At 40.2% G+C, this 25575-nt stretch overlaps 1 protein-coding gene across 2 annotated transcripts in view; it reads left to right on the top strand.

Moving 5' to 3' along the window:
• The window catches only part of PRRG1 (proline rich and Gla domain 1), a 140306-nt gene extending 134563 nt beyond the window's left edge, over positions 1-5743 (top strand). For both annotated transcript variants that reach the window (XM_045790464.2, XM_045790465.2), the window contains exon 4: positions 1716-5743. In XM_045790464.2, coding sequence (XP_045646420.1) covers positions 1716-2201 — 486 coding nt within the window. In that variant the 3' untranslated portion in view covers positions 2202-5743. The remainder of the gene's footprint in view (positions 1-1715) is intronic.
• Positions 5744-25575: the final 19832 nt, after the last annotated feature.

Genomic DNA, 25575 nt, shown 5'->3' with positions numbered 1-25575 from the left:
CTCAGTCTGGTAAAAAGAAGGATAAAAAGAAAAATCTCACAAATAACTAATAAAGTCCAACAAACAAGTATAGGATTTCTCAGGGGCTCATTGGAAACTGTAGTACCATGGAACATTACCCAGACTCCTTAGGGAAAAAAAGATAGCTACAACCTAAAAGTCTGAAATATCATTATGATAACATTTTACCAATCAGGGTGAAGGAAAGATCATAGAACTGCAAATTTTAATAGACTGCTTCCCATGTGCCTCATCTATGGAGAATTCTTCAAAAAGGACTATTCAACTGCAAAATCAATCAGAACAGCAACTTCAAAATCAGGGAGGATGAAGAGAACAAATAGTAATGAGCAATGATTCATGCAATGTATGTATAATTAAGTCTGAATAGATAATGATGTAGTGATTAGGAATGTTACAAATGTTAAATATTCTTTCTTCAAAAAAAAAAAAAAAAGCCTGTGTGACTAATAAAATATATGACTATAAAACAACCAGCTTTAGTGCCCAGAGTCTTACTTTTAACCGGATTCATAGAGTTATGTTAATGCCATGCTATCATGGGACATCTGGCATTACAATCCCCCATCTAGCCCAACTCCCTCGATTATTTGCCCATTTGGATAATGACCTGGTTCCCTTCCTTGATGCCAGATATTTATTTTGTAGTGCCTGCAAATAAATAGGATTGTGAGAAAAGCACTTACTGGTTAGGTTTAAACATTGGAAAAACAGTAGCATTGGGATTGGGGGTGGTCTCCATACCACGGTATGGGATAATCAGTGAATTTGAGGCAGCGACTTGATTATGATATTCAAGAATTATAACAACTACTATTTGAGTTTTATATGCCAAGGACTTAATTAGACATGTCATATATGTTATTTCATATGATGCTTAGACAGCCTATAAAGACAGATTAGTATTATCCTGTTTCTCAGGTGAGGAAACTTAAGACTCAAAAGAGTAACTTGTCCAGGTCTCATAGCTAGTCATTGGGTCAGGTGAGCTTTTTATGTTTTCAGTATTTCTCCCCATACAAATATTAAAGATTTGAACTACTAGGTCTCATGTCTTTTGGGATTATAGTCTGTGTTTGGAAATAACAATTTCTTCACTAGCCTGAGCTTTCTACTAGGGGCAATTGTAATTATGACATTCAGTGAACATCTGTGTACTAAACTTTGGGGGGTGGAGAGGGAATTGAGGAAGGTCTGGTGGAAGGGGACCTCAAACAGAACCATTGGAAAATAAAGCATTCATCTGTAAAGCGTTTGACTACTGAAAGCCTACAACAGCCTAAAATAGCACATACCATTAATGATGATGGGGATTAGGGATCAGAAACTTCATAGTTGGACATGGAAAATGATATGTGACATTTTTAAGGGAATAGTATTTGGTTTAATTGGGAAACAGGAAATCTCTCACACTTTGTTTTTCCTTCTAAAATGTCATAGCTGAAAATATAACTCCCAAGTCTTGAAAAAGACTCTTGGGTTCTCACTGACCATTTTAGGAAAGATCCAGAGTGAACATCATAACGTGATTTATTTGTAATCTCTTGTCATGGAAAATATAGGCAGTAGCTCATTTAAACCAACAAATCTGGTTTCGGTTTTTGGTTCATTATGTTAATAGAACCCAGACATTTCTCATTTGATATTTCCCATCTTTTGATCATACTAATTTTTATTTTGTCTTTTATTTTCAGAAGGAGTTTTGGAACACCTACACAAAAGCCCAACAAGGAGAGAGTAACAGAGGAAGTGACTGGTTTCAGTTCTACCTTACATTTCCATTAATCTTTGGCCTCTTCATTATCCTTCTTGTCATTTTTCTAATTTGGAGATGCTTCCTCAGAAACAAAACTCGCAGACAGACAGTAACTGAAGGCCACATGCCTTTCCCACAGCACCTTAATATTATCACTCCGCCTCCCCCACCAGACGAAGTGTTTGATAGCAGTGGATTGTCACCAGGCTTTCTGGAATATGTAGTTGGGCGCTCAGATTCTGTCTCCACTCGCCTATCCAACTGTGATCCCCCACCCACCTATGAGGAAGCCACTGGCCAGGTGAACCTCTGGAGGAGTGAAACAGAACCTCATTTAGACCCACCCCCAGAGTATGAGGACATCATTAATTCCAACTCAGCCAGTGCCATTGCTATGGTGCCTGTGGTCACCACCATCAAATGAAACTGCAACCTTCCTTCTACTATAATCATTTTTAAAATACTAATGAAAGAACTTTCTAGCACTTTACCACTACATAAATGTGCATTGACTTATTTTATTGGACTCTGACAGCATACCACTTCACGTTTTCTGATCTGATTTTCATTAGTTTTGTTTCCTACTATAAAATCATTATCCATGCTCATTTTCTCTAATGGAAATATGTGAAGAGGGAAAAACCTTAGTGGAGGTCTTTATGTGATGTGATGAGACATACGTGTGTGTGTGTGTGTGTGTGTGTGTGTGTGTGTACATCAGCCCAGTATACGTGCAAGTGTCTTAAAAAGCCATTAACTTCTGTCTAAATCACCTTTATAACAATATACTCTCCAAAATTGGGAGTGGGGGGAGACACCAACAATTTGTATAATAGCCACATGCTGTTGAATTTTGAAAATAAGATAAACTTAGCATGTTTTCTAATTCTTACTGGCTTGTTAACATCCCTTTTTCTTCAAGTACCTTAAATAAATGCATGTATTCCATCTTGATTTTAGGAGCATCTCAGAAAGAGAGAAGGCAGGCACAATAAATGATAATTTACCTATAGTATATAGCGAGACTATCATTGGTCATTAGTGACATTTGGCTAGTTTTGTTGACGACTGCCTTTCCCAACCGCCCCACCCCCAAATTAAACAGTGTTTGCTTAGTGTCTTTGAATGTCTCATGCTATTTGTATTAACATCTTGGTAGAGAGGATTTCTCGGTAACAGAATAGTTTCTAAAGCACTTAACATGTATTAATGACAGGGAATAGATAGAGATTTCTTCTTTGCTCATTTGTGACAATAATTATTTTCTTTTTGCTGTTTTATTGCCTTTTACTCTGCTGTCTACTCCCTCTCCTACCACCACAGAATCTGTAAGAACCTAGGAATTTAGTTAAAATTCTTGAAATTATTTTCTTAGTTTTTGTATAGACTGAAGTCTTTGCCTCGAGAGGACTAGGTGGCGTTTTTCCATTAAATTAGGAACTGTGATTTTTATATTGCTCTGCAGTTGGTGGGGGAAAACTGCAACGTCTGTGTTGTGCCAGGTGCACAATAAATCTGTTTCACGTAGATCTCATTGTTGCTATTTCCTTTTGTATTTTCATAATTTTTTTTGAGTGCAGGACTTTTCTTTTCCCTTGGAGCAGAAGAACAGGCTGTGAATGAACTGCCGACATAAACTGACTCAGAAAGGAAAAGAGGGTTGTTTCATATAAAGTCCCATTATGTATGCACTGATGGAAAATTTATATTGGTCAGGGAGATGTCTGTGCCACTCCCAAGCCTCCTTAGTGTTAGAGAAAATGGTTAATTGAGGCAGAAGCAATGCAGGTTCTGGAAGCATCAGCCATATCCATCTCCATCCCCACACCCCTGCCCCCATCCTGCCCTGGAACCCAAAAATGAGGAATGCTGGGGGGGAAACCCTGAACTAGGAGTCAGATGACCTGAATTTCCATCCTGTTCTGTAAAAAAGAAAGAAAGAAAGAAAGAAAAAGGTACTTGCCACGGTACCCTCGGAAAGACCCACATCTGCACCTCAGATTCCTTAACTCTGAGACGGATAATGGCAGTTGTCCTGCTCATCGGCAGGGGCTTTAGAAGGATCTAGTGAGGTGGTGTGTATGAAAGTAATTTGTAAGATATGAAGAGCTGTCTACGTGTGAGGTCATAGCATTGTTCTTACTGTGCTTAAGGGAGAATTTCTCCGTTTCCCTAAAATTTATCAGAGCTTTCACATAGTGAGAAATAGAGTAGGCTGCTCCATTAATGGCTAATACGCTCCTAATCTGAGTATCTGGGCTGTTAAATTTCTGTCACTCTCTGGTCTATACCAATGCTGTACCAGACGACAGCCAGCTTAGCACAAACAGGATGAAGCAGATGTTGGAAAGGGAACTAAGATGTATGTGTTTAGCTGGTCGGTTTTGTAGCTTTCATGAACTAAAAATTCATAAATCTTGACCCTGGTCTCAGTAGAAGTGACAATATTATTTTGAACTTGACTGTGAGCACATGGTGACTTTTGGCTTCTAGTTACAGCTAAAAGTGGGAGTGTTTGTGCGTGCATGTATGGCTAGTCTGGCTTCTTTTTAAAGGAAAATTAAGGTTCCTTTTCTGTGCACTTTTTTTTTTTTTGTCATTAACATTAGGCCTTAGATTAAACCAGCAGTTTTTAAAGTGTGGCTGGCCCATGAACCCCTGGGAGTCCTTGAGAGCCTTTCGGGGCATCTGTGAGATCAAAACTATTTTCATGATAATACAAAGGCATTAGTTGTCTTTTCACTCGTGTCTCAAAAAGTAGTTGAAAATGTAAAACAATGCCATTTCCCACAAATCTTTTTTCTGTTTTAGGAAATACAGCTATTTTCTTAAAAATGTTATTTATGTTAGCATGTAATAAACTTTAATTTTTGAATAATTTTATTTTCCAATATGGCAAATATTGATGGGTATAAACAAAAGCTCTGACATCCAGGTCTCTAATAAATTTTAAAGAATATAAAGGGGTCTGGAGAGCAAAAGTCTTGGAATTACAGGATTAGAAAAAGGAGCAGGATATTCTATTACTATGTATATATTCTTGCAACTTTATATTTTAAAGTCCTGATATTGGATTTAATGGTGCCTCGTAGAGATACCTGCATTATAATATAAGAATGGATGTTGGTTCTTGAAGCAAAAGCCAAATGCTTAGTCTAATCAATGGCTACAGCTTTTTCACCTGTTGGTCAAAGAAAACACACCACACTGTAGTGATAACTGACACCAGCCACAGATCTCAGGCAGCATTCATGGGATGACAGTATAAACAAAAATACCACTTTCTTCAAGAAACATTCTCTTAGGTTTGTTTTGTTTGATTTTGACTTAGGTTTTACCTTTTTCAAAACTCTTTTGCTGCCCCATCTGGTTTTATAAACTGAGTTTCTTAACGTTTGTTATAACTAAAGGGGCTTGGCTGGAATAATACATATTTTTTATGCTTTTGCCTTTCTTACACGATTGATATTACATTCACCTTTGGTCATTTTTAATAAAGGTTTATTTTTGCAGATATATTTAGTACCTTTCTTAAGCAGTAAGTAACTGAATTGAATCAACCAGTTTGCATTTTAATGAGAGAATGGGGCTTAATTGTCTTCCAGTGGAATGATTTCCAGGCCTCCACATCTAGTGTCTGGAATCCTAGAACTGGCACTTTCTGCCTTTCTGCTTGGAATGTCACAGTGAATTATATCTGTTTAAAGTGAATTAAAGAGTTTTTTTTTTATTGACCAGTACAAATACAAATGCTGTGTTTGATTCATTGTTAATGATGACTTCAAGATTGATGATCTGATACAATAACTTGGTTCTGTGTAAATAACATGTATTTTATTATAATTCACATTTTTACTTGGTTTACATTAAATTATGGTATTTAACTATTTTTATGTTTATACTAGGTAAGGTTTTTCTTATGTTTCTGTGTTTTTGGTATGCTAAATAAAGCTATTTTTAAACCCACGAGATTTTTTCTGCCATGTATTTATTATGGTTAAGTAATAAACATGCTTCATAAGCTTTTATTAATTATGGTCTTTTTAACAAGGGAAAATTGTTTCTTTTTTTTCTTATGAATTTAAGAACTATTGCTCAGCAAAGAAATCAGAAATTATCTGGTGAAAACTTCAGGGTGTTCTCAGCATAAGAAAGACTTTTCTGTACTAACTTTTGAATGATGCCGGCATGATACAAAATGGAAACACTCACTCCAGAGGGACCTCCCTGCTGTAGTGTAGTTTGTCCAGTCTTGGGGATAGTGTTGTCTGCAGATACCAAGGAGCTGCTTTTTACCCTCCTTAACAGCTTGCATTTGACATTTGAGAAGATGAGAAAAGAAAGCATAAGATGGAAACATTTATGACCACAGGCCATCTTCCTAAGTGTAGTCACCAAAAAGACTAAAAGGTGATGTGACGAGTCATTGATTAAGCAAATGTAAATATGACTTGATCTTTATGGTATAAAAATTAAAATGATTTACTTATAATCCTTAGCATTTCTCCTTAAGTCTGAGTATCCATTTTGTAAGCATAAATCCCAGAGAGTTGTCCAAAACATCATAAAAAGGTAGTTTTTAAAAATATATAGCAATTTCTAAAAATTGTATAACTTACAGATTAATACATCCATGAAACCCAACACCTAGATCAAGATATTTCTAGTACCCCAGAAGGCTCCCTTATATACTTCTCCCTAAAGATAACACTTCTGACATCTATCATAAGAGATCAAGTTTTTAAATTTCATATTTGGCTGTAGCCATAAGCCAAAAGACTTGACTCCTCCTTTTTTAAATTCTTATTTCAGAAAACTTCAAGGTAGAAGTTCCAGAGCTGCTTATCCGTCTCTTAGCTCTCCTTGAACCCACTCCTCCTCTCTAAGCCTTTTCTACATACCTGAAGCTCTTTGAGGTTAAGAATTCTGTTGAATCCTTTTAACTCCCTTCCCCCCAATACATCAAATACCTAAGAGTGAGGGCTTTTTTAAGCCTATGTATTGACCAAAATATCAGTAGTTTTCCATCTTAATGCTTGTTTCTGCTCTAATTCTTTTATCTCCTACCGTTTCCTTAAACTTTGTATGATGACCTTTTGTTCTCAGTAATTTTATTGATCTACTTGTATTTTTTTTAGACTTCAAAATCCACTATAATCTGGTCCCATAGGCTTTTCTAACCTTATTTCCTTACATAGCTAAGATAATAGATATTTACAAAGTGCCTACTTTGTGTGAAGCTAAAGTGGTAAGAAAATAATGGTGCCTATAGACATCATCTCTGGGGATTTTGCAATCAGGTTAGACTGGGATAAATTTATAATTTAGTGTAACCCTAATTCCATTCCAACTCACAGAAATTCTTTTTGCCCAAAGTCCCATGGTATTTATAATCAGGCATATATATCACACAGTCCTGTATATCAGTCTATTTGTTACTTTTATAAGTTTTTAGCAGTGGAAGCTAACTTTAAAAAAAAAATCATAGAACCCTAATATAATCTACAGAATAATTATAGTGGTGGTTGACTACATAAGTGGGAAGCTTGGAACCTCACCATCTGTGACCTTCTTGTCAATCCCCCGTACTTCAAGTCAGTCCAAGTCACAGAAAACACTAGAACTTTATGAACATAATTAGACAACCACTGGAATATAACATCTATTGATGTCCAACTCCATACCACCTGCTCTTTACACACACACACACACGCACACACAATCTATAAACTGCTTAGGGTTCAAAATGCTCTTTTTAGGGGCGCCTGGGTGGCGCAGTCGTTGAGGCGTCTGCCTTCGGCTCGGGGCGTGGTCCCGGCGTTCCGGGATCGAGTCCCACATCGGGCTCCTTTGCTGGGAGCCTGCTTCCTCCTCTCTCACTCGCTTGCTGTGTTCCCTCTCTCGCTGGCTGTCTCTCTGTCACATAAATAAATAAAATCTTTAAAAAAAAAAATGCTCTTTTTAGTCCAGTGGTTCCTAATTCATAAGTATACTGCACTGGCCACTAACATACACTATCTGTCAAAATGATGTTTGAGAAGAGAGCCATGGAATGTTAATAGTTCCGATTCTTTGTTTATATCACTTCAACATCACCATACTTCTTGCTACATTTTCAATACTCAGTCCCTCGGCATTTGTGGTTAATGATGGTTTTAATATATTCATAAATCATGTTTAAAAATAAGCATACAGTGATGTCAATGAAAATAGTAGGGAGTAGGAATTCCAAAAGCATGTTCTTCCACAAAAGCAGCAAAAAAACTGGCAAAAACTGTCAGCATCCACTTCATCAGAACTCTAAAAACTAATTACACTTTACAGCAACCAGGAAAGAAAAAAATCCTTTAACAGTCTGGCCTTATCCCCTGCTTCCCTTCTCAGTGACATCTTGGAAGACAACAGCCCACATTCTAGGTATAGGTTCCTAATACGAGAGGGAGGAAAATGGACCTTATTATCAAAGAACTGAGGTTGATTGTTTAGTCCTGTATTTTGGCTTCCTGACGTAGCAGCTCAAAGGCTTGCTTTTATTTTTTCTTAACAGGAACTCTCCCAAATTGGAGGCAACTATCTGGGGGGTGTTTTTCAAAAACACTTAAGAGTAAATGCATTAGCTGCTACCACCTGGACAAGGGATAACATCTGAGGTAAAAAACAGGCAAACTGAAAAGCTTGAGAAGAAAGGCTGGGGACTAAAAAGAATAGGGACTCTGAAAAACTTCCAGGTAGTCAGGAATCTAGCTAAACACACCTAAAGAGCTCAGTGAATGCTCTAAAAAAAATCTGAGAGGCTCTAAACTCTCAACTTTGACCTTCAGATTCTCCATAAGCAGAAAGTGAAGGTTATGGTTCAGTTGTATGTTGCCTGGATGAAAGTTGAAGGTTTACACACACACACACACACACACACACACACACACACACACACACACACACACAGCCTGTCTGCTAAAAATAGGATACTTTCGAGGAGAGGGGGTGCCAGGCGTCTAATGAACTCTGTCAAATCACTAGCTGACCACTACAGTAACAAAAGACTACAGTGATCACATGTGACAAAGAACACAGACTTTACAAAATGAGCTAAAAACGTCACTAAACCAACCAACACCTAAAACAGGCAACAAAACAAACCCTGAAGACAAAGGAAAATTGGATTTCCAGAGTTACCATTCAATAATATTAATTCATAGCCCATGCACTACTGAGAATAGTACCCAGCCCTGAACATCTAGAAGCCTGACCAGAGAACCTAGGAAACCACAGAGCCTAGCCTGCGGCCTTGCTTAGGAAGGAAACCAAGCCAGCAGTCCAAATGGTCTCAGCTAGTGGCATCCCCCACCCTCATGCCAACCTCAGAGCTTGGGCAGTGGCCTCACCCAAAAATAGACCCTGACAGCAAGCCTCACCTATCCAAGGATGTTACCAGCAGACATGTCCAGAAACCCACAAGTCTTAACAAATGCCAAACAAAACAAAACAAAAAAAAAAAAAATCAAAGTCATACCATGCATCTTTTCTGACCACAATGCTATGAAACTAGAAATCAAACACAAGTCTGGAAAGAGCACAAATACATAGAAATTAAATAATATGCTACTAGACAATGGGTCAACCAAGAAATCAAAGAAAATCAAAAAGTACATGGAAAATGAAAATACAATGGTCCAAAATCTTTGGGGTGCAGCAGAAGTGGTTCTAAGAGGAAAGTTTATAGCAATACAGGCCTACCTCAAGAAGAAAAATCTCTAATAAACGACCTAAACTTATACCTAAAGGAGCTAGAAAAAGAACAAAGCCCCAAACCATCAGAAGGAAGGCAATAATCAGTATTAGAGCAAAGATAAATGATACAGAAACTTAAAAAACCAATAGAACAGATCAACAAAACCAGGAGCTGATTCTTTGAAAAGATAAACCTGATAAACCTCTACCCATTCTCATAGAGAGAGAGAGGGAGGGGAGAGGGAAGGGAGAGGGAAGGGAGAGGGAAGGGAGAGGGAGAGGGAAGGGAGAAGGAGAGGGAGAGGGAGGGAGGGAGGGAGGGAGGGAGGATTCAAATACACAAAATCAGAAATGAAAGAGGAGAAAGAACCACCAACACCACAGAAATAGAAAAGATTGTAAGAGAATATCATGAAAAATTATATGCCAACAAACTGGACAACCTAGAAGGAATGGATAAATTCCTAGCAAAATATAACCTCCCAAAACTGAATCAAAAAGAAATAGAAAATTTGAACAAACCAATTACCAGCAATGAAATTCAATCAGTAATCAAAAATCCCAACAAACAAAAGTCCAGGGCCAGATGGCTTCACAGGTGAATTCTACCAAGCATTTAAAGAAGAGTTAATGTGTATTCCTCTCAAAATATTCCAGAAAGTAGAAGGGGAAAGAAAACTTCCAAATTCATTCTATGGGGCTAGTATTACCCTGATACCAAAGGCAGACAAAATACCACCAAAAAAAAAAAATAAAAAGAGAGAGAACGAACCACAGGCCAATATCTCTGATGAACACAGATGCAAAAATCCTCAACAAAAAAGTCAGAAACTAAAAAGGAGATGTCACAACTGACACCACAGTAACACAAAGGATTATAATACTATGAAAAATTATGTGCCAACAAAGTGGACAACCTAGAAGAAACAGATAAAATTCTACGATCATACAACCTTAAAAAACTGAATCAGGATGACATAGAAAATCTGAAGAGACAAATTACTAGTAATGAAATTGAATTGGTAATCAAAAATCTACCAAAAAATAAAAATTCAGAATCGGATGATTTCACAGGTGAATTCTACCAAACATATAAACAACAGTTATTATCTATACTCCTCAAAACATTCCAAAAATTGAAGAGGAAGGAAAGCTTCCAACCAAATTCTATGGGAGCATCATTACCCTGAACACAAAAGCAGACAAAAACCACAAAAAAGAAAACTACAGGTCAATTATTCATGATGCACACAGCTGAAAAAATTCTCAGCAAAATATTAGTAAACTGCATTCAACAATACGTTATAAGGATCATTCACCACAGTCAAGTGGGGTTTATTCCAGGGATGTAAGGATGGTTTAATATTCACAAATCAATGAACATGATACACATTAACATTAACAAAACAAAGGATAACAATCATATAGTCATCTCAAAAGATGCAGAGAAAACACTTGACAGAATTCAACACCTGTTCATGATAAAAACTCTCAGTAAAGTGAGTTGAGAGGAAATATATCTCAACATAATAAAGCCATATATGAAAAACCCATAGCTAACAGCATACACAATGGTGAAAACTGAGATTTTTCCTGTAAGATCAGGAAGACAAGGATTCACTCTTGCCACTTTTATTCCACATAGTCCTGGAAGTCCTAGCCACAGAAATCAAAGAAGAAGAAATAAAAGCCATCTATATTGGAAAGGATGAAATTAAGCTATTTGCAGGTGACAGGATACCATACACAGAAAACCCTAAAGACTCCACCCAAAAACTAAGAATAAATTAGTTCAGTAAAGTACAGAATATGAAACTAACACTGAGAAATCAATTGCATTTCTATATACTAATGGCAAAGTTGCAGGAAGAGAAATTGAGAAGATAATTCCATTTACAATTGCACCAAAAGGAAAAAATTCCTAGGAATATACTTAACCAAAGAGGTGCAAGAACCTGTACTCTAACAACTATAAAGCACTGATGAAAGAAATTGAAAACGACACAAAAATGGAAAGATATACCATACTCATGCATTGGAAGAATTAACATTGTGAAAATGTCCACACTACCCAAGGCAATCTACAGATCCAATGCAACAGCATTTTTCACAGAACTAAAATAATACTAAAATTTGTATGAAACCACAAAAGACCCCAAAAAACCAAAGCAACCTTGAGCAAGAATAAACTTACAGGTATCACAATCCCAGATTTCAAGATACACTACAAAGCTGTAGTAATCAAAACAGCATGGTTCTGGCACAAGAATGGACACATGGATCAACAGAGGAGGATAGAGAAATAATCCACACGTATATGGTCAATTAATCTATGACAAAGGACGCAAGAACATACAATGGGGAAAAGGCAGTCTCTTTAATAAATAGTGTTGGGAAAACTGGACAGCTACGTGCAAAAGAACGAAACTGGACCACTTCCTAACACCATACACAAAAATAAATTCAAAATGGATTAGCAACCTAAATGTGAGACCTGAAACCATAAAACTCTTAGAAAAGAACACAGACAGTAATTTCTTTGACATCAGCCATAAAAACATTTTTCTAGATATGTTTAAGGCAAAGAAAGCAAAGCACTTCCTTCTACACAGCAAAGGAAACCATCAACAAAACAAAAGGGCAACCTACTGAATGGGACAAGATATTCTCAAATGATATATCCAATAAGGGGTTACTACCCCAAATATATAAAGAACTTATACAATTCAACACCAAATTAGACAATTAATTAAAAAATGAGCAGAGGACCTAAAGAGACATTTTTCCAAAGAAGACATATGGATGGCCCACAGACAAATGAAAAAAAATGCTCAGCATTACTAATGATCAGAGAAATGCAAATCAAAACCACAATGAAATATCACCTCACACCTGTCAGATTGGCTAGAATAAAAAAAACAAGGATGAAGAGAAAGGGTAACCCTCATGCACTCTTGGTAGTAATGTAAACTGATAGAGCCACTGGGGAAAATTGTATGGAGGTTCCTCAAAAAATTAAAGATAGAAGTATCATAGGATCCAATCACTCCACTATTGGGTATTTGCACAAAGGAAATGAAAACATGAATTTGAAAAGATATCTGCACCGCTATGATTACTGCTGCATTATTTACAATAGCCAAGATACAAACGCAAGTGTTCACTGAGAGATGAATGGGTAAAAAAAGTGGTATATATACACAATAGAATATTTCTCAGCCACGAAAAGGAATGATATTGCCATTTGCAACAACATAGATGAACCTAGAAGGTAGTATGCTAAGTGAAATAAGTCAGACGGAGAAAGACAAATGATATGATTTCACTTAGAGGTGGAGTCTAAAAAACAAATGAATAGACAAATAGAAAGCAGAATCAGATGGATAAATACAGAGAGCAAACTGGTGGTTGCCAGAGGGGAGGGGTGTAGGGAGATGGGCAACATGGATGAAGGGGAGAAGGTGATACAGGCTTCCAATTATGAAATGAATAAGTCATGGTACAGAAGGTACAGCATAGGGAATACAGTCAATGGTATTGTAATAGTGTTGTATGGTGACAGATGGGAGCTACACTCGTGGTGAGCACAGCATAATGTATAGACTTGTCGAATCACTAGGTTGTACACCTGAAACTAATGTAACATTGTGTGACAACTATAGTAAAAAAAAAAGTTATTAAATTAGACTATTTTATACCACTCACAACAATGAACTAGAAATGGATTAAAAACTTATATGTAAGTCCAGAAACCATAAGACTACTAGAAGTAAACACAGGAAAAAGTTCCAAAACATGGGTCTTGGTAAGGATTTTTTGTATGGAATACCTAGAGCATAATCGAAGCAAAAAATAAACTGAGACTACATCAAACTAAAAAGCTTCTGCACAGTACTAAAAAAAAAAAAAAATCAACAAAATGAGCAGAAAATGTGTAGAATGGGAAAAAATATTTGCAACCATGTATCTGATAAGGGGTTAATATCCAAAATATATAAATAACTCATACAACTTAATAGCAAACAAAATACAATCTAATTTAAAATTAGGAAACGACCTAAGTAGACATTTTTAGACATTTTTCCAAAGAAGATATATGAATGACCAGCAGTTACATGAAAAGATGTTCATCACTAATCGTTAGGAAAATGCAAGTCAAATCCACAGCAAAATATCACCTCATGCCTGTTAGAATGGCTAGTATCAAAAAGACAGAAGTTAGCAAAGATAACAAATGCCGGCAATAATGTGCAGAGAAGGGAATCCTTGTTCGCTATTGGTGGGATGTAAATTGGTGCAATTGTGGAATACACTATGGAAGTTCCTTAAAAAAAAAAAAAAACTACCATATGCTTAGCAATTCTACTTCTGAGAATACATCTGAAGGAAATGAAAACACTGTTGAAGAGATATCTGCCCCTCGTGTTCACGGCATCATTATTTATAATAGCGAAGATATGGAGAAATCCTGCATGTCCATTAATGGATGAACGGGTAAAGAAGACTTGGTATAGATACACAATGAAATATTCAGCCATAAAAAAGGGAAATCCTGCCATTTGTGACAACAGGGATGGACTTTGAGGGAGTGATGCTAAATGACCTAAGTCAGAGAAAAACAAATACTGTATGATCTTACTTATACAGGGAATCCAAAAACAAACCCCTAAAAAAAGACATCAGATTTCTGGTTGCCAGAGGTGGGGGGCCAGGGAAGCGGGGATTGTATAAAGGAGTTCAAAAGGTATAAACTGCCAGTTGCAAGATAAAGAATTACTAGGATGTAATGTACAACACGATGGCTATAGCTAACACTGTAAGATATCTAAGAAAGCTGTTAAGAAGACTAAATCCTAAGGGTTCTTGCGGCAAGGAAAAAATGTTTTCCTTTTACCTTTTTTTTTTTTTTGTATTTATGTGAGATGATGAATGTTAACCAAACTCCTAGTGGTATCATTCTACAATATATACCGTATCATGCTGTGTAGCTTAAACTCATACAGTGCCGTATGTGAGTTATATCTCAGTAAAACTGGGGAAAAATCATACAGCATTTATGCATTTGAAGGACACCCTTGTTCCCTCAACCATTTTTGTGACCAATCCTTGCTTTAGAGGGTGTAAAGTAAGATGTGGAGCTTTTATATAGAGATAATGTACGGGCCAGTCTTGTTTACTGTAATGCACGTGCCTCACATCAAGCTTTGGATCGCTGAGGCATCCACTTCAAAGACACCTGTCTTGAATAAACACACTGGCAGCCACGCTGATAAAGACCCGTGCCACCTACCCCTGAAGTTTCCTTGGTTTCCGAGATCTCTGGTTGACTTAGATAACACCGTTTAACACCTGTTTGTTCCTTCCCCCATTTTAATTGCTGCTCTTATGTTTTAAATTCACCACAAGTAGGGAGGAGGCAAGATGGCGGAAGAGTAGGGGACCTCATTTCATCTGGTCCCTTGAATTTAGCTAGATAACTATCAAACCATTCCGAACACCCATGAATTCAGCCTGAGATGTAAGAAAATAATACGTGGAATTCTACAAGTAGAAAAGCGACCACGTTTTGTCAGGTAGGAGGTGCAGAGAAGTGAATCTGAGGGGATATAACAGAAGATAAATGGAGGGGGAGGGAGCCTCTGTAAGCCAGCTACCAGAGAGTGACACAGCCCTGGAGGGCAAAATCGGAACCCTCAGTAATCTGCTCCAGTGAGAGACATCCCTGCCTGAAAGGGGCTCAGGGGATAAAACGGGCAGAATTCTAGGGGGGTCAGTGTGGTCTCAGGGTCCTAGGAGGTGCCTGAGCCCGTGGAGTTCCCAAGCAGTGGAGCAGGGAAACTGCTTATGGTCAGTGAGCCCAGGAGCGGGCTCTCAGCTCAGTTCACCAGAAACCGAGAGCCAGGCCTGATCAGGTCTCTCTGCCTGGGCACCGTGCAGCGGTATGGAACGTGGGGGACCCTCCACCATTCCCTGGGAGGAGCGGGAGGGGTGCGCCCATGACGGGGTAACAGCTCTCAGGGCAGCGGCCCTGTAAAGGACAGTGCAGGGTGACCCTCTGGCTTCCCCTGGGAGGATGGTTGTGGGCACGCACCACGGGAATCTGCAGAGTTTGGCACGCACGAAAGTGAAAACCATTTATCCCGGAGGGTTTTCTAAAGAGAGGGGACCGTGATCTTTCGGCTCTGGGGCTTGAGACTAGAAACAGCCATTTTTATTTTGATCCTTCAAAGAGGCACAGAAAGCCTTCAGGGAACAAAAGCCACACAGAGGACCAGCTTACACTGAGCCCAGCCCCCTGGCAGGGGGCAGTGCAACTCCACCCAGGTAAAGACACCAGAGACTCAGCGCAGCAGGCCCCTACCCCAGAAGACCAACTGGAAGAACAGGTGCACAGCAAGTCTGTGGACCACAAGACTGTAAAACTCCAACGCTAGGCGAAAACAGGGTATAGAATTTGAGGGTTTTTTCTCATAATTCATTTATCTTTCAGTCTAAAATTTTCCATTTCTTTTTTCTTTTTCCCTTTTCAACTAGTTTATTTTATCAACTCTGTTTTTAAGTCACTTTTTAACTTTCATTTTTTACATCTACATTTTATAGATATTTTCTTTATTTTTGGCCTCTTTTCAGTCTATTCAATTTTGGTTTTTTGTATACACACACACACACAAAGTTCTGCTTTCTTTGCAATTTTGGGATTTAATGTCTCCTAATAAACAGACCAAAATACACTGAGGAACGAGTGGATCACCCTGTTTTGTCCACCCTGTGAGATTATATTCTCCCTTTTCCCCTCTTTGTTTTTTGTTTTTGTTTGCTTTTCTGTTTTGGTTTCTGACCTCTTTGGATTTCTCTAGGGTGTATTTTGCTTGGGTCATGGTTGATATTTTTGATTCTGCTCACTCGCTCATCCATTCTCCTCTGGGCAAAATGACCAGAAGGAGGAATTCACAACAAAAGAAAGAACCAGAGGTAATGCTCTCTGCCACAGATCTAATCTATATGGATATAAGTAAGATGTCAGAGATGGAATTCAAGATAAAAACTAAAAAGTTCATAGCTGGGCTTGAAAAAAAGCATAAAAGACACTGGAGAATCTCTCAGTGCAGAAATGAGATCTAATCAGGCCAGAATTAAAAATGCTGTAACTGAGGTGCAGTCTAAATTGGACGCTCTGAGAGCTAGGGTAAACGAGGCAGAAGAGACAGAAAGTGATCTAGAAGACAGGTTATGGAAAGGAAGGAAGCTGAGGAAAAGAGAAAAACAACTAACAGCCGATGAGGAGAGGTTTCGAGAAATCAATGATGCCATAAAACGATACAACATCAGAATTATTGGGGTGCATGAGGGTGACGAGAGGGCCAGAAGGTATATTTGAGCAAATCTTAGCTGAGAACTTCCCTAATCTGGGGACAGAAACAGGCATTCAAGTCCAAGAGGTAGAAAGGACCCCTCCCAAAAATCAATAAAAATAGATCAACACCCCAACATATAATAGTGAAGCTTGGAAATTTCAGAGATAAAGAGAAAATCCTGAAAGCAGCTCAAGACGAGTTTCTTAACATACAGAGGAAGGAACATCAGACTAACAGTAGACCTATCCACGGAGACCTGGCAGGCCACAAAGGGCTGGCAGGATATATTCAGGGTACTAAATGAGAAGAACATGCAGCCAAGAATACTTTATCCAGCAAGGCTGTCATTCAGAATGGAAGGAGAGATAAAGAGATTCCAGGGTAGACAGAAACTGAAAGAATATGTGACCACCAAGCCAGCGCTACAAGAAATATTAAGGGGGATCCTGTAAGTGAAGAGAGAGTAACACAGGCCAGAAAGAAACGGAGACAATCTACAGAAACATGGACTTTACAGGCAATACAATGGCACTAAATTTATATTTTTCGATACTCTGAATGTAAATGGACTAAATGCTCCAATCAAAAGACAAACGGTGTCAGATTGGATAAAAAAGCAAGGCCCATCCACGTGTTGTCTACAAGACTCATTTTAGACCTAAAGATACCTCCAGCCTGAAAGTGACAGGGTGGAGAACCATTCACCGCACTAATGGACCTCAAAAGAAAGCTGGGGTAGCAATCCTCATATCAGACAAATTAGATTTTAAGCCAAAGACTGTAGTAAGGGATGAAGAGGGACACCAAATCATATTTAAAGGGTCTACCCAATGAGAAGATCTAACCACTATAAATATTTATGCTCCTAATTTGAGAGCAGCCAATTTTATCAAACAATTAATAACCAAAGTAAAGAAACACATTGATGGGGGCACCTGGGTGGCACAGCAGTTAAGCGTCTGCCTTTGGCTCAGGGCGTGATCCCGGCGTTATGGGATCGAGCCCCACATCAGGCTCCTCTGCTAGGAGCCTGCTTCTTCCTCTCCCACTCCCCCTGCTTGTGTTCCCTCTTTCGCTGGCTGTCTCTATTTCTGTCAAATAAATAAATAAAATCTTTAAAAAAAAAAAAAAGAAACACATTGATGATAATACATCAAGAGTAGGGGACAACACCCCACTCACAGCAATGGACAAATCATCTAAGCAGAAGATCAACAAAAAAAACCAAGGGCTTTCAATGACACATGGGACCAGATGGACTTCACAGATATATACAGAACATTCCATCCTAAAACAACAGAATACTCATTCTTCTCAAATGCACATGGAACTTTCTCCAGACTAGATCACATACAAGGTCACAAATCAGGTCTTAATTGATACCAAAAGATTGAGATTATTCCCTGCATATTTTCAGAACACAATGCCTTGAAACTTGAACTCAATCACAAGAGGAAATTTGGGAGGAACTCAAACACATGGAGGTTAAAGAGCATCCTGCTAAAGAATGAATGGGTCAACCAGGAAATTAAAGAAGAATTTTTAAAATTCATGGAAACTAATGAGAATGAAAACACAACTGTTCAAAAACCTTTGGGATAGAGCAAGGGCGGTCCTAAGAGGGAAGTATATTGCAATACAAGCCTCTCTCAAAAAATCAGAAAAGTCTCAAATACACAAGCTAACCTTACACTCAAAAGTGCTGGAGAAAGAAGCAAATCAAGCCTAAACCAAGCAGGAGAAGAGAAATAATAAAGACTAGAGCAGAAATCAATGAAATAGAAACCAGAAGAACAATAGAACAGACCAATGAAACTAAAAGTTGGTTCTTTGAAAGAATTAATAAGATTGATAAACATCTGGCCAGACTTATCAAAAAGAAAAGAGAAAGGACCCAAATTAATAAAATTATGAATGAAAGGGGAGAGATCACGATCAACACTAAGGAAATACAATTTAAGAACATATTATGAGCAACTGTACACCAAGAAATTAGGCAATCTGGAAGAAATGGATGCATTCCTGGAAACTTATAAACTGCCAAAACTGAAACATGAAGAAATAGAAAATCGGAACAGACCAATAACCAGCAAAGAAATTGAAGCAGTGATCAAAAACCTCCTAAAAAACAAGAGTCCAGGGCCAGATGGCTTCCCAGGGGACTCCTACCGAACATTGAAAGAGAAATAATACCTATTCCACTGAAGCTGTTTCAAAAAATAGAAAGGAAAGGAAAACTTCCAAACTCGGTCTATGAGGCCAGCATTACCTTGATCCCAAAACCAGACAAAGAGCCCACCAAAAAGGAGACTTACAGACCAATATCCCTGATGAATATGGACGCCAAAATTCTCACCAAGGTCCTAACCAATAGGATCCAACGGTACATTAAAAGGATTATTCACCACGACCAGGAGAGATTTATTCCTGGGATGAAGGAGGGTTCAACATTTGCAAATCAATCAGTGTGATACTTCACATCAATAAAAGAAAAGAACCGTATGATCCTCTCAATTGATGAAGAACAAGCATTTGACAAAATACAGCATCCTTTCTTGATTAAAAGTTTTCACCGTGTAGGGATAGAGGGAACATACCCCAATATCATAAAAACCATCTATGTAAAGCCCACTTTGAACATCATTCTCAATGGGAAAAACTGAGAGCTTTTCCCCTAAGGTCAGGAACATGACAGAGATGCCCACTCTCACCACTGTTGTTCAACACAGTACTAGAAGTCCAGCCTCAGCAATCAGACAACAAAAAGGAATAAAAGGCATTTAAATTGGCAAAAAGAAGTCAAACTCTCACCCTTCACAGATGACATGATAATTTAAGTGGAAAACCCAGAAAACTCCACTCCAAAATTGCTAGAACTCATACAGGAAGTCAGCAACGCGGCAGGATACGAAATCAATGCACAGTAATCAGTGGCATTTCTAAACTCTAACAGTGAGACTGAAGAAAGGAAAATTAAGGAATTGTACCAAAAACCATAAGATACGTAGGAATAATCCTTACCAAAGAGGAAAGGATCTATACTCAGAAAACTATAGAACACTCATGAAAGAAATTGAGGAAGACACAAAGAGAAGATAAAACATTCCATGCTCATGGATTGGAAGAATAAGTATTGTTAAAATGTCTTTGCTACCCAAAGTAATCTACACATTCAATGCAATCCCCATCAAAATACCATCGACATTTTTCACAGAGCTGGAACGAACAATCCTAGAATTTGTATGGAATCAGAAAAGACCCCAAATAGCCGGGGGAATGTCGAAAAAGAAAACCCAAGCTGGGGGCATCAGAATGCCTGACTTCAAGTTTAATTACAAAGCTATGCTTATCAAGACAGTATGGTACTGGCACAAAAACAGACACATAGATCAATGGAACAGAATAAAGAATCCAGAAATGGACCCTCAACTCTATGGTCAACTAATCTTCGACAAAGCAGGAAAGAATATCCAATGGAAAAAACTGATGCTGGGAAAATTGGACAGCCACATGCAGAAGAATGAAACTGGACCATTGTCTTACACCACGCACAAAGATAAACCCAAAATGGATGAAAGACCTCAATGTGAGACAGGAATCCATCAAAATCCTAGAGGAGAACATAGGCAGTAACCTCTCTGACCTCGACCATGGCAACTTCTCACTAGACACGTCTCCAAAGGCAAGGGAAACAAAAACAAACTTTTGGGACTTCATCAAAATAAAAAGCTTCTGCACGGCAAAGGAAACAGTCAACAGAACTAAAAGGCAACCTACGGAATCAAATAAAGGGCTGGTATCAAAGATGTATAAAGAATTTATCAAACTTAACACCCAAAAACAAAAACTCCAGTCAAGATATGGGCAGAAGACATGAACAGACATTTCTCCAAAGAAGGCATCCCAATGGCTGACAGACACAGGAAGAAATGCTCCACATCACTTGCCCTCAGGGAAACACAAATCAAAACCACAACGAGCTACCACCTCACACCAGTTAGAATGGCTAAAATGAACAACACAGGGAACAACGAATGTTGGTAAGTTTGTGGAGAAAGGGGAACCCTCTTACACTGTTGGTGGGATTGCAAGCTGGTACAGCCACTCTGGAAAACAGTATGGAGGTTCCTCAAGACGTTACAAATAGAGCTACCCTACGACCCAGCAATAGCACTACTGGGTATTTACCCCAAAGATACAGATGTAGTGAAATGAAGGGGCACCTGCACCCCAATGTTCATAGCAGCAATGTCCACAATAGCCAAACTGTGGAAGGAGCCAAGATGTCCTTTGACAGATGACTGGATCAAGATGTGGTAATATATACAATGGACTATTACTCAGCCATCGGAAAAGATCAATACCTACCATTTACATCAATATGGATGGAACTGGAGGGTATTATTCTAGTGAAATAAGTGAATCAGAAAGACAATTATATTTCACTCACATGTGGAATATAAGTAATAACACAGAGAACAACAGGGGAAGGGAGGGAAAACTGAGTGGGAAGAAATCAGAGAGGAAGACAAACCACGAGACTCTTAACTCTGGGAAATGAACTGCGGGTTCTGAAGGGGTGGTGGGTGGGGGGAGGGGGTCACTGGGTGATATGCATTAAGGAGGGCATGTGATGTGATAAGCACTAGGTGTTATTCGCAGCTGATGAATTTTTGAACACTACACGAAACTACTGATGTACTATATGTCGGCTAATTGAATTTAATTAATTCACCACTAGTAAACCTGCAAAACTCTAGCCACCCCACCCTAAGCCCTAATAAAAGCAGAACCCCAGATCTTTGTATGTGCATGCTCTCACACTCTCCTGCTCTCTTTCTCTCTCTCTCCTGCAACCCCGTGTGGTCCCAGACATACCATGTATTCTCCAGGATCTGTGAGTGATAAATTGTGTTGTTTTTCCAAGTTCCCTGATGCTTGTTGCCTCGGTAGGCCTTATAATTGTAAAAAGAACCACAAGGGCTGGTCTAGCTACCACATTGGCTCTGAAAGAGGAAATGCCTGTGAGGGTTCATCTGAGGCCCAGGTGAGTGGCCCCAGGCATTTCATAACATCGCTACTGGTGGGCTGAGCCTGGCACAGAACAACTGGGGTAGCTGGTAGGATGGCATGACTGCTGTTGCCATTAACTGAAGAGAATGCACATTAGCTACGATTGGCTTACTGCCTGACCCGGGTGGGTGACGCCATCTGCGAGGGGAGCCTGGCCTGTTAGAGGTCTGGCATGCTGCTGTGCTTTTGCGTAGAGCCTCTGAGGTGTGTTGCCTGTGGTATCCATCCTAAAATGTCACTGCTGCTGTACTAATTCAACCATCTCTCCAGAGCAGCAGGATCAAGGCCACAGGGTCAAATGAGACAATTAGACCACGAATCATAAAGGCCTTAATAGAGTATTCATGTGCATGAGGGTCCTTCATGCCTCGAGGCCAAGCAGAGCTAAGGATGATGGACTGAATCCCAAGACTATTGTCACCGTCCCAGGAAAGACTCTTAGCTAAAGGCACAATGTAAGGATGTTCCCATAGGCAAGGAGGGTGGGAGGCCCCCACCAGAGACCACTGTGTCAGTGGGTTGTGCCTGGACTGTAAGTCTTAACCCGGAAGTCATAACCTTGCAACAGGAAACCAATGGCACCGTGAAAGGGAAAATACAAATGCAACAGAGGCCTCATGTCTGTGTCCTCACTTTGCTCGTTGTTGTCACTTTTTATCCCCTGACCTGATAGGATACCATGGGCCCAATTCCTGGTGCAATGTTGCAAAAAAAAAAAAAAAAAAAAAATTAAGGGACAAATAGAAGTGTCCTGAACGGCTGGTGCCAGTGCCTGCTGAGGACCTCGAGGAGGTACGCTAGCTCCTTGATTCATGTAGAGCCCCCTGGAAAATTCCGGGGCATTGCTCAGTGCCACCGCGTACTAACATGCCAAGGCTCTGGCTTTACGCTCTTGAGGCCCCGGGGGCTTTCCCCACAGACCCTGTACGTACTGCACTAGTGTAGGCAGACCCCGATCCCGGGGTGTCAGTTAGGATAACCTGGGAGAGGAGTGCGGCCACCTATAAAGAGGGCTCACAGGGTATCATCCACAATTTTTTCCTGGTAACAACATGTAAGATTAAGGCAGCAGGAGAAAGTCAGAAAGTAGAAACTGTGATCAGAAAGTGTATCTGAAATATTCAAACCTTTCTTAAACATTTTGTGCAGCAGGAAGGAGAGAAAGGAGCTTATAGGCCATTTTGTGTCTTCGGAACAGGCTCTGAGTTGTTACTCATGGCTGCCAACATGCATTAACCTGGCCAGTATCCCTAAAGATCTAAAATCCGTAATCTTGTAAAAGATCCATCTGGTCTATGTGCTTATTTCCTCCGAGATACCAGATCCCGAGCCCCCTCAGCTTTCGCCTGAATGGGGCAGAACCGAGACATGTGCTTCACAATGGTGGCATCCCTGCCACCAACGGAAAAGCTGACAGGGTTCTGGAGGCCTCTTGTGAGGAGAAAGGGGGAGAGGGAAGGCAAGGGCCTCTAGAGCCACCAGTATGTGTGCGAGGGCCCTCCCTTTCCTCTCTTGGGTTATTTACTCCCACGCCCGTCCTTCTAGAACAGCAATCACCGCTGAGGCGCACAGCGAATGGAAAACGTCAGACGAGGCTCATCTCAGTGTACAAAATCGGCGCAGTCCAATGGGTTTATCATTTCCATGATCAGCATGACCCCCGCCTTCATTTCCCACCATCAAGAGGCCCCATTTGACCCGGAGTCCAGAGAATTCTTTTTACAGGGCACTCCCCCTAATTACAGAATGGCGCTACTGTATCTTGTTGGAACTGCCGAAACCATCCCAAAGGCCCCGAGGGCACCGACCTGGTTCGTACTTCCGACTCCTGCCGCTCTGCTCCCACTGCCCCAGAAAGGTCTCACTCAAACAAATTTCCCTCAATAGGAAGGGCTCCCTACCCCTTCCCTAATGAACTCTGATCTAATTTTGCCCCTTATCGGAATACACGGGCAAATTTCTACTGGGAATTCTAAAATCTCCTGGTTCCTGACACCTAATCTCTAGACAGCCAGTATCTAAACCACAGGCCCCAAAACTAGCATTTTCCCAACTACAGCCCCCTTTGGCCATCCATCCTCTTGCCACGAAGCTGCCCTTTAACCCCTCCAGCCCCAACCCAGTCTCCACTATTCCCTCTGCTCCCTTCCCTAACCTCAAGGACTGGCAGCCATTTAAACCCTACCCTTGAAAATTGGTGACTCCCCAGGGCTTGTCCCATCTCCCGAGGGCAACTGCCCCTATACCACTCTGAGGGTCCATCGGGACAATAAAAACGCACGGTCCTTTGTGGCCCTATTAGACACCAGGGCCCAAGTCACTGTCATTACACGTGACCCAAGTCGCTGCCAGTCCAGGCAAGTTCTCTAAATTTCTAAAAGGGGAGTCCATCTACCTACAGGGCATTGCCAGTAAAATAATCAAAGGTGTACAAACCCATTCAGATGTAACTACTGGGACCACTCGCCTCAAAAGCCTTCCTCTGGGTGTGGCCCCCCGGCTCTTTTCTTCCCTACCATAGGCATGGATGTACTGACACAATGTCATGCCACATGGAACAAGCCCAGGTTCCTGGCCTTCCTGGTGGGACTTGCCAAATGGACACTGGTGACTTTCCCTCCCCCGGTCAAGATGGTAAACACTCCCGAATACCGACTCAAACAGGGCACTGAAGGCCTACGCTCTGTCATTAAAGATATTCTTGAGACAAGAGTCATTAAGCCCACAATCCCCCCTTTCTAGAACCCCATGTGGACAGTGCTTAAGCTAGCCCCTAGTGAATGGCACCTCACCACTGACTAGCAGAACCTCGCTGCTCAGGTGCCCCAGTTAAGGCTCTAATTCCTAATATTAGAGAATGGATTGAGGACATATAATGGGTGCGAGGAGCATCCTAAATGGTCACTGACCTAGCTAGTATGTTCTATTCTGTTCTTACCATGGAGGAATCCCAGGCCCAAATTGCTTTCACTTTGGAAGGGACTCAGTACACATTTCTGAGATTCCCAGTGGCATAAACAGTCCTGCAACTGCACATAACCTCTGCCACTGGGGTTTAAATACCTTATACTTGGAAACGTGCCAATGTTGGCATTTGATTGTTGACATTATGCTGAGGGGTCCCTCTGAGGAAGAAATATGGGCAGATTTGCACACCCTCACACACTACTTAAACGAATGCAACTGGGCAACTGCCCCTCACAAGATCCAACGCCCAGCCTCATCTGTCAAGTTTCTGGGCATCGTCTAGTCCTCTAAAGGCCAAGAAATTCCCAAACATCAGTTAGTCACCATGAAGCCACCTACTACACTCAGGCACAACACATACTGGGTCTTGCGTTCTGGAGGCAACACATCGCTCACCTCTCACTAATTCTTCACCCTGTATATGCGATCGCACCACGTGTGCCACCGACCACTGGGGCAAGGCCCAGCAGTGTGCTTTGGAAGGTGCCCAGCAGGCAGTCCAGCAAAGACTTACTTTAGTCCCCTGTGGCTCCAAATTTGAAGTCAAGGCCTCAGGCTCCTGGAGTCTCTAAACCAAACATGGGTCTATCCGGCTTCCTATGGAGTTTTGGACTAAGTGCTTATGCCTGGTGACAGCATAATATACTCCGCTTGGGTGCCAGCTTTTGGCATCCT

The sequence above is a fragment of the Ursus americanus genome, chromosome X (assembly GCF_024610735.1).
Source record: "Ursus americanus isolate L20-20 chromosome X, mUrsAme1.1.p, whole genome shotgun sequence".
Lineage (NCBI taxonomy): Eukaryota > Metazoa > Chordata > Mammalia > Carnivora > Ursidae > Ursus > Ursus americanus.
The sequence above is the reverse complement of the archived record's forward strand: the minus strand, read 5'-3'. Positions and strand labels throughout refer to the sequence as shown.